This window comes from Lipomyces japonicus (assembly GCF_038497905.1).
Source record: "Lipomyces japonicus strain CBS 7319 unplaced genomic scaffold V1514scaffold_18, whole genome shotgun sequence".
NCBI classification, from domain to species: domain Eukaryota; kingdom Fungi; phylum Ascomycota; class Lipomycetes; order Lipomycetales; family Lipomycetaceae; genus Lipomyces; species Lipomyces japonicus.
The window spans coordinates 143,490-156,779 of record NW_027117830.1 but is presented as its reverse complement, the minus strand read 5'-3'; the positions used below and the strand labels follow the sequence as shown (position 1 = coordinate 156,779).

The 13,290-nt window shown below is 39.5% G+C and overlaps 3 protein-coding genes across 3 annotated transcripts; 2 read left to right on the top strand and 1 right to left on the bottom strand.

The window, feature by feature from the left end:
- Positions 1-4,320: 4,320 nt before the first annotated feature.
- V1514DRAFT_342640 (uncharacterized protein) lies at positions 4,321-5,376 on the top strand (the record flags this gene model as incomplete). Its single annotated transcript, XM_066929115.1, has 1 exon — positions 4,321-5,376. The coding sequence occupies one exon, from the start codon at positions 4,321-4,323 to the stop codon at positions 5,374-5,376; it is 1,056 nt and encodes a 351-aa protein (XP_066783516.1).
- A 346-nt stretch (positions 5,377-5,722) lies between these two features.
- V1514DRAFT_293557 (IMP dehydrogenase/GMP reductase) lies at positions 5,723-7,903 on the bottom strand. The gene is made up of 4 exons (XM_066925372.1): positions 7,655-7,903; positions 7,460-7,581; positions 7,218-7,404; positions 5,723-6,990 (listed from the first exon to the last, which is right to left on the bottom strand). The coding sequence occupies exons 1-4, from the start codon at positions 7,821-7,823 to the stop codon at positions 5,876-5,878; spliced, it is 1,593 nt and encodes a 530-aa protein (XP_066783515.1). The 5' UTR covers positions 7,824-7,903; the 3' UTR covers positions 5,723-5,875.
- A 142-nt stretch (positions 7,904-8,045) lies between these two features.
- V1514DRAFT_330610 (uncharacterized protein) lies at positions 8,046-13,253 on the top strand. The gene is made up of 8 exons (XM_066927528.1): positions 8,046-8,378; positions 8,436-8,568; positions 8,619-8,826; positions 8,894-9,164; positions 9,213-9,433; positions 9,484-11,830; positions 11,884-12,949; positions 13,001-13,253. The coding sequence occupies exons 1-8, from the start codon at positions 8,174-8,176 to the stop codon at positions 13,101-13,103; spliced, it is 4,554 nt and encodes a 1,517-aa protein (XP_066783514.1). The 5' UTR covers positions 8,046-8,173; the 3' UTR covers positions 13,104-13,253.
- Positions 13,254-13,290: the final 37 nt, after the last annotated feature.

The window sequence follows — 13,290 nt, the reverse complement described above, 5'->3', positions numbered from 1 at the left end:
ATTGATTTATGCCGGAATATATCTTGTCTCTACTGCCTTGACTGAAACGATTGTGTGGGGAATATGGGCTGCATATATTAATTAATGCCGATCGGCCCTGTGGGCGTTTTTTTAAACGGAGTTCGTGCGCAATCACCGATATAGAGCGAAACAACACTTTATAATTTATATATACTTCCCACATTTTATACTGTATATGCAAGACCACATACTGTATTTTTCACGAGATTATAAGCACTAATGTCATTTTTTCTTTTGTTAAAAACGTCAAGTTGATGTACGGCTTTCATTGCTTAAATGTATGGTAGGTGATGAGATGACGTATTTTTAAGGCTGTGATAATATTTTACACCAACACACAAGATAAAATGATCACGCTCTATTAACTGTTGGTTTAATGCTAATCTCGATGAAGGAACAGTAATTACATAAATTTATTTCATGCAGTTCATCTAGCAGGTGTCTAAATTTAGATTTATTCTTTAATGGCAATTTTGCGTGTTTCTTAATTGTATATATCAGTCTATAAGATTTGATTTTCAAAGGATATCCAGTCCAAGATTGACACTCACTCACAGACGTCTCTCCAAGGCCCCAGAGAAGTTATCAACCAACATGCCAGTCCAGTCACAATGATACTGTCAGATTACTATTACTTCTTGACGCAATCCAACCGCCGACCTCTCTTTGCTGTCTTTTTTTTTTCCTGCCACTTTGAGACATCGACTTTATCATTATATGGCTTTGTATGGGAGAGGCGTGTGGTGGAAGAAATTCCGAATAGCAAAGCGTGTTTTATAAATAGTTCTATTTATGTCAAACTTATATCATGTAGTGCTATTCCTATTACCTCTTCATGCACCATCTTATTATACACTTTCCATCTATCTAGATCGACTATTGACTTTTACACTACATGGCTTAGTTTGAGGAGTGTGACGGAATGTGCCTCTCTGAGCAACTAGGCCTACATTATTAAATACCAATCATTTACGCAATGGCGGTACCTGGCGGGTGTGAAGTTTTACATAAACAGTTGCTACTTCAGTAACTGAGTAGTTCGCATGTGACTTACTAGTGAAAAAAATTTTTTTTTTAAAAGTCTTTATACTTTTAAGCTACATCATTTATTTAATATGCTTGTCTCCTTGTGGCGTGACCACTCATCTGCTTTACCAGTTTCATAACTCCTGCAAGTGACGAATTTATCACGGTGACACTCGCCGCAACCAAGCAAACCGGTATAGGAGCCATGATATTGCAAAAATTAGTCCCCTCATTGGATGGCTTTGTTTATATCACGGTAGTCTATCCGCGCAGTTTAGCCCATTTGTTTGCTACAATGGTATACAAAAAAATGAAACGCCTTACAGACTAACAAGAATCTACCATACAAATCATTGATTTAAGTTTATTATTATATAAAAATGTTTGGGTATATGATGATGTTAGTAAAACACAATAAAAAACTAAAACAACTCAGCAATGGCCCTTGTCGTGAACACTCCATCTAATTTTATTCAAGTTTATAACAATTCCGTTTACGTTTCCGCACAAGGAAATTGTAGCTCAATCTGAGTCATGTGCAATTCACTTTTCTAGTCCTTGCTATAGAACAAGCTGGGAAGTACATGAATACTCGTGCAATACCGACCCATGTTTTTCCCAAACAGATACTTATGAATCAAGTCTAAACTTTTAAAAAAGCGGATTGTTATGACATTGAAAACTCAGATCAGTATTCATGACAAGGGTGTTACTGCGTTGCTTGTATCTTTTTGGCTTACGCAGCAGTAGGCTTATCGATATTAAGTTACACCACGGCCTCCACGACCTGACTCAATCACCAAGTAGAGTTGTGAGCGGTATTATGTCGCCAAGTAAAGAAATAGAGATGCGGAAAGACGAATGAAAATAAACGTGGGTGTTGCATTTTCGTTTTATCGTCAAGTCCCAAGACTTGCTGATCGTATCTTACTTGATTGGCTTTTTACCACTGCTGTCTCATCTCATGTCGTTATAAACATGCAGAAACTGCTCCAGCGGATTCTCATCAACCAAGGTCGCGTCAGTCAGAAGAGCGGGCTAATAAGTTTGCATGGCGTTGATGATCTCGGGCTCCTGGGAAACAACACTGATGTGCTGCCACATCCATTAACTGAGTCTTACGTAAGAGACAAGGTATTGAACAAGCGTTGCTGGTACTCTTGTGATAAATTCATTTTGAATAAGTTCCCTCCGCAGTATCGCGCAAATTTAAAGCATATACAGGTTTTTTCATTCTTAGTACTTTGTTTCTTGATCGCCAGGCTTATACTTTTTCCAAAAAAAAAGGCTTGAAATAATAAGCCGCATAAAGCGCGGCTTAGGAAAAATGTTTTTCTGACTTGTAACTCTGACCAGCCCTGCCAGCAGCTAACCCTCCTGCAGGATTCAATAAAGATTTAACAAAAAAACAACTAAATTGTAATTAAATAATTTGTTAGTTACAATATATGCAATTATCAAATTCTTCAAATAAATATTAGCAAAAATAAATTTGCGTATATAGTATATTTGCTATTAGGCAAAGAAGGGATGAAAACCTAAATAACAAACAAATAGGTAACTGCACCGAGGCGTTACTTTGTTGTTACTCAACTTAGAAATTATGTCATGCAAGGGCGCTCGGTTATTTTTTTAACCTTATATATATTCAGCAAAAATATTGCGACAAGTCACCGCCTCTGGTGATCAGACCAGACGAAGCTCAAGTTGCAATAGAAAAGTCGTCGATTTATATAATTAATGGTATGGTATTTTGACGTGTGTCATTGTATTCCAATTTAACTGTTCAATATTAATAATAATATAGCTAGTGGCGGAGAGTTTGTGCAGTTTCATGTTTCGTTTGCAATCAACGAATTATGGCAGTATGAGTTTAAAACTTATACCCAATTGGTCACCCTGAATATATATCATTGAGTCTACCATGACCACGCTGCAACTGCGTACCGTGATGGTGAAATGTATATATAGTAAAGACTTTTTTTTTTCCGCCGGTGCGCAAGGGGGTGGTTAATTGGAATGTTGAGTGTCCGTCCGCGCGGCGCCGGTTGGTGTTATGAACCCGCGACCAAAAGTAAAGTTGGAATGTGAGTGCCAGGAATGCTACAGCACCTGGCTGGCTATACGCGTAGTGCGATTGCAAAGCTACATGAATTAGTAATATCCGTGTAATATACAAGTAAGAATTATAGTAGGGCACATCTGGACCTAAATTAAATCAGTTTCTAACGTGGAAATTAATTTGAATGGTTGATCAGACTGGATGTGCTAGCTAATATCGACATCAACTTGTGGGGTAGTGATATAATATTTGCACTCTGCGGTAAAATCAATCTATGTGACTGGACTGACTTATAACGTATAACCGTTAGAAAACGAGCAGCCACAAGCCCCTAGCTTGAATGGCTAGAAAGTCTCTGTTACGTGGGTAATATATGGCCAGGGGGGCGTACCAATTTACACATTACCGACCCACTCAACACCATAGTAGAGCCTTTTCGTCGCAGCATAAAGCCCACGAAGCTGTTCTGAATACAAATCCAGCCGTGCTGCACACGGCAGCACAAGCTCACGACTGGCCACTGCGGTAATGTATGGTATGCTTGTATGATGTTTTTTATTTTATCTTGATTGAAGCCCAGCCACTAAGCTCAGGGGGTGGGTGCGGAACAGTGAAGGAAATCCAGCAAAATCGCCAAAAGAGGAAAGGTGATTGATATGAATTATAAATCTGGCTGGCCCAGCCACACTGAATGAAACTCAGGTTTGTGGAACTTCAAACATGAACGCATGCTTTGTCGGTAAATATACACGACAAAAGAACAGCAGTGACTTGCATTTATTTATATAAAATAGCTTTAGTATAGTACAGCAAATTTTTAAATTAATATATTAAAAAACGATTGACCTACAAGGAGAAAGGAGGGCCAATGGGGTAACAAGGCTGACTCCTGTTGTCCTGACTCAGGGGGAAGTGGCTGGGTACCTGTGGCTGCGTTTTTGGCCCCCAACGCGCAGGCGCGAAGTCGCGAGCGCGCTTCAGCACGAACCCGCCTCCTTGCCTCTAAATCACCACAGATTCAAGAAAAAAAAAAAGAAGAGAGAGATGAGCCCCCTTTCATTCTGCTTGCCCGAATACTTAAAAGCGCCTTGGGCGCCTATTCGGTTGATTAGTGCTCGCTCTTCAGGTTCTTTTGCTCTCCCCCTAGACTGTTGCCTCGTTCTTTCTCTCAATTGACAGTGTCCCTCTTTAATTGCATTCTACTAACCGCCATGATTGAACTCGACCATACTGCGCTGGACATTTTTGTGTCGTCGCCAATCACGCCGCAAATGATTTCATACTTGGTGTCGACTACTCAAACTGTGATTCGGTGCGGACCCGACTTGGCTTCCTCTGCTGCTGCATATCTTCCGCAGTCGCCGCCTGCATCACCAACTTCGTACTCCGAAAACGAATCCGAAGCTGGGCCGGCTCATTTACCTTCTCTTACTACTTTCATTGCCACTTTAGTCACAAGGTCAAACGTGCAGACTCCAACGTTAATGTCGACCTTGGTCTACTTGTCGCGGCTTCGATCAAGATTGCCGGCTGCTGCTCGAGGCCTGGCGTGCACCTGTCATCGTGTGTTCCTTGCCGCACTCATCCTGGCAGCCAAGAACTTGAACGATTCATCACCCAAGAATAAGCATTGGACCAAATACACCGTCGGATTATTTTCTTTATCTGAAGTCAACCTGATGGAGAAGCAATTGCTTTACCTTTTGGATTGGGACCTACGAATCGAAATCGAAGACCTGCTTGTTCATTTTGCGCCGTTTCTGAACCCGATCAAGGCTGACCTGCGTCGTCAAGAATTGGCCGCACGTGAACGTGAGTATCATGCTGCACTGAGAGAGACCATTTATCACAAGGTGCCCCATCGTCATCACCATCAACGTCTTTCCTCGTCGTCGTTCTCGCTTGCTCCCACCACTTCTTCCACCAGCTACACCACTCCTCCTCACTCACCAATTTACGTTACTCCTCATGGCCATTACCACGTTCCCTCATTATCAACTTCGAGTTCTTCATCTAGCATTGCATCTTCATTAATGTGCCTGCCCACTCCGGAAGAGGAACTTCATGAGAACGACTTATACGGTCGATCGATTGAGCATCATGAACCATCACCATCACGACAATTAAAATCCCATGACACGTTTGTTCCGTCACATTTTCACAACGAATCTCAGGTCGCACGGCCAAAAAAAATGCTTAGAAGCAAAGCATCGGGCCTCATTGCAAAGTTTTGGGGGCAACCTCGCTCGACTACCGTTCATATATAAAAACTTTTTATCTTCATTTTTATCTTCATTCTTTTTTTTTTGGTATTCTTCAGTTGTTTATATTCATCATTTTTTTTTATTTTTTGGTTTTCGGTTTTGGGTTAAGGCGCAAAAAGGAATTGGTTGCAAATATTTTTTTTTCATGCATTTTCATTCATATTATTTCATAATTAGCAAATCAATAGACAAAGCATACTTTTATAGAGAAGAATAACTTTGCATAACTTCTCGCAAATACGTATATATTAATATGGCCATAGAGCTGGTGTTACGTAGAGAAAATTGTTATTCGAAGCATAACAAGGGTTTTTTTATATCTAACTTGGACCGTCAACAGCATGCATGGCAAGCACTATGATATTAAATTCAATTTTATTTAATTATACCAAAAAGCCTTTCCTTATTTTTTAAAACCCAAAAATGCACTAACAAACTATAAAAAAATAAATATAAAAACACCATCCTTTAAACTATACTTTTTTTTAATTTCCTTGACAATCTAGCTGAACAAGCGCTTCTCATAAGAGTGCAATCCGTTAACACCACCTTCAACCTGTGCCGATGCCGTTCTAAGTTCAAATCTGGACTTGCCAGACTCAACAGAGGCATGCAAATCTTTCAAGCTCTTGACTCCAATATCCTGAAAGCCATGTTGCAAGCCAGCTACGAGATAAGGAACAAATTTGGTAATGGAACCACGATCAACAACTGATCCAGAAACACCTTGCGCGACAAGAACTTTATCACCCTCAGAGAAGTAACGAGCAGTGGCGGCGTTGTTGTTGGTGGATTGCTTCTCCATTGCATCCAACGAACCCATACCTCTGTATGCCTTAAGACGCTGCCCGTCTCTGTAAAAGTACTGACCCGGAGACTCAGTAGTGCCAGCCAAAAGACCGCCCATCATAACAGCCGAAGCACCAAGTGCCAGTGCCTTGGTAATGTGTCCAACGTTTTGGATGCCACCGTCAGCAACAGTGGGTACGCCAAATCTGGCAGCAAACTCAGAAACGGCACGAACGGCAGTACCTTGTGGACGACCAACGGCCATGACTTCCTGAGTAATGCAAATAGAACCAGATCCCATACCAATTCTGAGACCATCAGCGCCAGCTGCGATTAAGCTGGCTGCCTGCTCCCTGGTAACAACATTACCAGCAATAATTTCAATATGAGGAAGCTCCTCTTTAATCCACTTGATCATGTCAATCTGAAAAATTGAGTTACCCTGGGACGAGTCGAGAACGACAATATCAAGACCGACGGCAGCAAGCTTGCGAAGTCTGTCTCTATCTTCAATGCGAGTTCCGACAGCAGCACCACAAAGAAGCTGCTTAGAATCAGGAAGCTTACTGGCAAGTGGATAGTGCAAGTTCTTCATCAAATCCGTACGAGACAAAAGGGCAGTAAGGTTACCATTGGAATCAATAACCGGAAGCTTGCCCTTCTTTGACTTTCTGAGAATCTCATTAGCCGAAAGCAAATCAATGCCTTCAGGAGCGGTGACCAAATCGGTAGTCATGACATCCTTAACTGGAATGTCGTCCTCATCAAGGAATTGAATGTCACGAGAAGTAATAATTCCGACAAGCTTTCCTGTAACCTTTCCACTGTCTGTTAAAGTTAGTAATACTGCGGCCTAGCACTCTTCAAAAAAAAATCAGCGCAAGTTATGTTTAATTGTAAAACAAAGAAAAAAAATCAGATTATAGTTTTCCCCATGACCGGTTACAGTCAAAATACGGTAGAACGAAAGTTAATAAATTAAAATTTGGAAACATCACGTAAAATTCTAAACTTGCGCCGGATTAAAAAAAAAATTAAAAAAATAAAAAACGTACCAGTAACAGGGAAACCAGCAAATCCAAGATTCTCCTTCAGGTGCTTAACCTCAGCGATCGTGGTTTCAGGGCTGATGACAACGGGATCAGAAATAAACCCGTTCTCATATTTCTTAACCTTGCGAACCATCTCGGCTTGCTCATCAGCAGTGCAGTTGTGATGAATAATGCCAACGCCACCAAGAAGCTAGTCGCATGATTAGTAATGCAGTTATGAGACTAACGTACTTGTATCTACTTACAGCCATGTGAATAGCCATATCGGTCTCGGTAACAGTGTCCATAGGAGAAGAAAGAAGAGGAGTCTTCAAGGAGATCTTCTTAGTAACCTTAGTTTCAAGAACAACCTCGGCAGCAGAGAAGTCTGTGTTTCATCACAATGTGTAAGTTTGATGATCGTAAAGACTTTCAAAATTCACGCCTAAAATCAAACATACCGATCTTTCCAGGAAGCATAAGAAAATCATTATATGTCAAACCACCGTTAACCTTGGAGTTGATGAGACTTTGGACATCAAGTCCATCAGCCTCCTTGTACTCCTGCTGAAGAACCTTTAACGCAGACGCACAATCCTCGTACAAATGAGACTCGTCAACAGAAACCATTTTGAATACTGTTTATAAATAAAAATAAAAATAAAAAAAGTATTTATAAAATAATTATGAGTTGACGGGATAAAGCGCACTACTTTGCCGAGAAAAAAAAAAAGAAAAAAAAGAAAAAAAAAATAAAAAAATAAGAGGACCGGACGGGTTTAAAAAATTTTTTTCTGGCTGTTGAAAGTTTTGCTTATCTAATTTGCTTCGGTCTGTGCAAAAGTCACGTGCTTAAAAATGGCGCGACAACCACCACCAAAGTTGGTTGTTTACATCGCGACACGAAAACACAGCCAGACTAAGGCAACCAAACCTTCCACGGATATTTCACATCCTACGGAATCTAACGGAAAGGAAAAATGTCTGGACCATTAAAGCCGATTACGTCGTCACATATCAATTCGAGTCCCGGTCGGCATGCGAATAAGAAGCCGTTTAAAGATATCAAAGACTTGTCTGAGCTTAAATCAAGCAGCGTAGATCATTTTCGAACTTTGGCTCACAATACAAATGAAGGTTTAGATAATATTCCTGGTGTTACAACCGACGTTGAAGATGTGACTGGTATAGTTATTATTGCTGAGATATAAGCAGACTGTTATGCTAAAAACTATTCAACAGGATTACACGGAAGAATCAGACTTCAGAAAAAGGATGACGAGTCAAAATCATATACATCCAGAAATTGGATGGACAAACAGCGAAAAGCTTTACAAGCATATGAGTATCTTTGTCACGTTGGAGAAGCAAAAGAGTAAATACGGCTTATACAGATATTCATGGTTCACGCTAACGCTCTGACAGATGGATTGAAGCTTGTATTGGTAAATCAATACCTCCTGTTGTCAAACTGGAAGAAGCTTTTAGGAACGGAATTATTTTAGCAGAATTGACAAAAGTATTTCAACCGGAACTGGTAAAAAAAATAGTTACAGCCCCAAAACTTCAATGGCTTCATTCCAACAACATTCAAATTTTTTTTCGTTTTTTAGACTCTGTTGGAATGCCTGAGGTAAGAATATATATATATATATATGTTGGTATTTAGAGCGTTATATTGATTTGGTTTGGTTTTTTAGCTCTTTCGCTTTGAGTTCACAGATCTTTATGATAAGAAAAATATTCCCAAAGTCATATACTGCATTCATGCTCTGAGTTTTATTTTGTATGACGAAGGGAAGGCGCCTCCGATTGATGATTTAGTTGGAAAACTTCAATTTACAGATGAAGAGATTAGAGATACCCTAAAAGGTTTGGATGCTGCTGGCATCAGCATGCCTAATTTTAAAAACGTAAACCGACACTTTGATGTCGTGTTTCCTCAAGAAGCTGTTTTAAATGAAGAAGAACGTAAGTATTACTAGTTCTTGATTATTTTCATTTTTTAACCCAGTATAGAAATCAATGTCATGTTAGCAGAAGCCAAGCCCTCAATCATAAAATTTCAAGCAGCATACAGGGGTGCAAGTGCAAGGGTGGGATTTGATCATGTCATGGGATTGCTTCACAAATCAAAATTTGAATTTACGTCATTACAGAGCAGAATCCGTGCTTCCGAAGTTCGAAGGATATTTAGAGAAAAACTATCTGAGCAATCTCAACAAGATAGTATAATCAAGGTGGGACTGTCTGAGAAAACCAATTTGTTTTTACTTTGCTAATTATTTAGGTGCAATCATTTATCAGAGGCCGCTCTGGCAGGTCCAGATATGATGCCAGGCTAAATCGACTCCGAGATCAAAATCAGTCTATTCTTGAATTGCAATCAAAAATTAGAGCTAAGCCCGTACTAACAGGATATCTGAGAAAATTAAATGCAATTAATGAAGAGCTAAATAGTACTATCAAACTTCAAAGCTTAGCGAGACTTTTTCTGTTTAAGCAAAAATCAAAAAAGAAAAATAAGAATGCTGAGAAAAGTATACATGAGATTGTTAGGCTTCAAGCTTTTGCAAAGGGATGCATCTGCCGACGCAACTTTGATAATGTAATGCTTTGCTTGACAGATCGTGACATAATTGGAGCCATGATTGAATTTCAGAGTATAACTCGCGGCCATCTTCGACGACAAAAAGCATTTAACAATCAAAATGAACTTGATAGTGTAGGTTCAAGTTTTGATGAGTTGAAAGCTCATATAAGAGGATCATTGGTTCGATCCAATATTTTAGCAAAACAGCTCGACTTGAAAGCATACGAGCATAGTTTTCCAATATTTCAAGCAAATATGCGTGGTTTTTTGGTTCGAGACACAACTTTAAGCAAAATAGAACAATTGCAGAACAGTATCGAGTCAATCGTAGAGTTACAAGCTGAAGCACGTGGAGTATACCTTCGACAAAAATTTAATCACATCCAGGATCAACTTACAAGTGCGGAATTAGAAATAACGATTGTGCAGTGTCAGGCCAGAGGCTTACTTGGAAGATTTAGATATTATCGTGATTTGAGATCTGTAGACGAATCAGAGTCTGATACCGTGATTCCGTTGCAATCTCTTATACGGGGCTGTTTTGTTCGAAACAATTATTTCTTTTTGTTAAGACGCCTTAGCATAAATAGAGATACAACTCTCGAACTGCAGGCTCAACTCCGTGGTGCATTATTGCGAGCAAAGTATAGGAAAATGCTCAAAGAATTGAATCATGAAGAACTTGCCATAGCAAATTTTCAATATATCACCCGCGGGTTTATTATTCGCAGTGAAGTTACTCAGAAGCAAAGAGTATTTGAAAAAAGTATTGACCAGGTTATAAAGATTCAAAGTCTAATTAGGGCCAAACAACAAGGTAATGCATACAAAGCATTGACAACAGGTAAAAATCCTTCGTTGGCAACAATAAAAAATTTTATTCATTTGTTAAATGACAGTGATCTTGATTTTGAAGAGGAAGTCGAGTTGGAAAAGTTGAGAAAAGTTGTTGTGGATGAAGTCCACAAAAACGAGCAATTGGAACAGTTTATTGATCAACTTGACGTTAAGATTGCATTGTTGGTCAAAAATAAGATTACATTAGATGAGGTCATTAAGCATCAGCACGGTGGCATGCTAAATCCAAAATCTACAGACGGTAATCCTTTTGAGCTGAAGTCACTAAACCGATCATCACGCCGGCGCTTGGAGTTATACCAGGGCTTATTTTATGTGCTGCAGACACAAGCGCCTTACCTGGTTAGAATCTTACAGGGAATAAGAAATAGTCATGTTACTGAGAAAGAGTTCAAGGCTTCGGAAAGTGCAATCGTATCCTTATTTGGATATTCGCAAAAGCGTCGAGAAGAATTTTTTTTTATTAAACTTATCGGAGAAGCTATTAGAGATTTTTTGTCTGAAGCTGAGTCAACTCAAGAATTTATTAGGTCTAATCAAATGTGGGCCCGGCTGATGACATCATATATTCGCACAGTTAGTCAACGACAGTTTTTAGTTGACTTGGTTGGGCAACTGGTTAAGACAATTATTTCTGACGAAGATCTTGATCTTGAAAGCGATCCATTAACAATCTATCATACCTCGATAAATAATGAAGAGCTGAGGACAGGAATAAGGAGCAGTAGATCTCACAATGTAGTCGTTGACGTCGCAATCAAGGATCCAGAAACCAGGGCTAGATATATTAAGAACCTGCAGCGCCTTCGGGAATTTGCTATAATGTTTATGAATAGTTTGTCTGAGAAGATAGAAGCTATTTCATATGGAATAAGATATCTTGCCAGGCAAACTTTTTCGGCACTTCAGAAAAAATTTTCATCAGAAAGTGACGACAGACTATTTGGCGTGGTTGGGACTATCTTATTTCAGAAGTATTTAAGTGGTGCGATCATATCACCTGAATCATATGGAATTTGCAACTCTCCGTTAAATCAATTGCAAAAGAAGAACTTGAATGAAGTGTCACGAATAATCAGTCAAATTATTTCGGGAAAGTTGTTTAACGATGATAACGTGTTTTTGCAACCATTAAATGTCAATTTGAAGACCTATATTGCGAATATGCGAGACACGCTTAGAAAGAGTAAGTGAAAGTATACTGACAAGGGAACTTTTGAATACTAACCAACTCAATAGTAATACAAGTGACAGATCCAGAAGAATATTATGACTTGGATGAGTTTGATGATTTAATGTCTACTCAGCGACCGACATTGTATATCAAGACATTGGATATTTATTCATTACATGCTCTCGTTGTGAAGTATTTGGAGTTTCTGACGCCAGATCATATGGATCCATTGCGGGAGGCTGCCAAAGAGCTAGGACCGCTGCCAAGTGACTCAAATGAGATTCTTAATACCTCGCGAGTCACTGAAATCAAACTAGATTTAAACCCCAGCTTTATTCGAGTTGAAGATCCAGAAAGAGAGTTTAATTCGTTAATGGTTGAAGTCAAGAGATGCCTGATATACGTGATACGAGTTCAAAATGGAATCAATTTGCTGGACATTTTGATCAAGGCAGTAACTGAAGACGATGAACAAAAATATCGGTCCATATTAGAGGCGGAAAAAAAGACCAAGGGAGAGGTCACCTATCGGTCGGAAAATACTCTTGGAAATTTGAACCAGTTGAACTACAGAGAACTTAAGGCTATCACGCTCGAGAAGATAATTGGATTAGAAAATTTGGGCAAGATTTCAAGACGCGATCATTTTCAGACTTTGCTGAGTTCGATCGCGACAGACATTCGAACGAAACGTAACCGTCGTATTAGAAGGCATAAGGAACTGGAAAGCGTTCGCCAGACGTTGATTCATCTTTCGGATAAGGAGAAATATTTGGAAGGCCAGCTTAAAACGTACAATGACTATATCGAGCAGGCAATGTCAACGCTGCAGGCAAAGAAGGGCAAAAAGCGGGCGATCATGCCCTTCACAAAGCAATATTTTCATATGAGATCATTACAAAAGACAGGACGGGTGCCCAAATTTGGGTCGTTCAAGTACTCAGCGAGCAGGCTTTTAGAAAAGGGAGTACTGATTGGCCTATCAGGTGCTGGTGACCGACAATATGACAGAATTGATTTCACGTTTTCATCTGACCACGTTGGGTTATTTTTTATAGAGGCAACACAGGGGTCAATCACGCTGCCTGCAGGTAGTGTTGAGCTACCACTAGATGAACTTTTAGAAAAACAGTGAGTGAAAACAAAAAATTACGCAAGCAAGCAGCTAACGCAATACTCTAGATTTAATAATCAACCCCAGATCAAGTTATTTGACGGAATGGCAGTATTCAACACCAATTTGCTGTTGCATTTGATATTTAAAAAGTTCTACAAGGACGACTAATTCATACAATTTGTAATCAACGAGAAAACATGTGCATTTATTAATTATTATTATTTTGATGTAGAAAAAGAGCCCGCGTTTTAAAGCCGTTTTGGGAAAGATGCTAGAAGCGCGATAGAACCTCTACTGATAACAAAACAGCCTCGTGACTCGCCGGCTGGGTACAGCTGGCTTACCCTATTTATAT

Excerpts from the sequence above, each read along its gene's own strand:
- V1514DRAFT_293557 (XM_066925372.1), bottom strand. The coding sequence starts at position 7,823 with ATGGTTTCTGTTGACGAGTCTCATTTGTACGAGGATTGTGCGTCTGCG. Across the intron at positions 7,582-7,654 it reads TATGCTTCCTGGAAAGATCG|ACTTCTCTGCTGCCGAGGTT; the intron begins GTATGTTTGATT and ends GATGAAACACAG. Across the intron at positions 6,991-7,217 it reads TGCTGGTTTCCCTGTTACTG|ACAGTGGAAAGGTTACAGGA; the intron begins GTACGTTTTTTA and ends TAACTTTAACAG.
- V1514DRAFT_330610 (XM_066927528.1), top strand. The coding sequence starts at position 8,174 with ATGTCTGGACCATTAAAGCCGATTACGTCGTCACATATCAATTCGAGT. Across the intron at positions 8,379-8,435 it reads CGACGTTGAAGATGTGACTG|GATTACACGGAAGAATCAGA; the intron begins GTATAGTTATTA and ends ACTATTCAACAG. Across the intron at positions 9,434-9,483 it reads AACAAGATAGTATAATCAAG|GTGCAATCATTTATCAGAGG; the intron begins GTGGGACTGTCT and ends CTAATTATTTAG.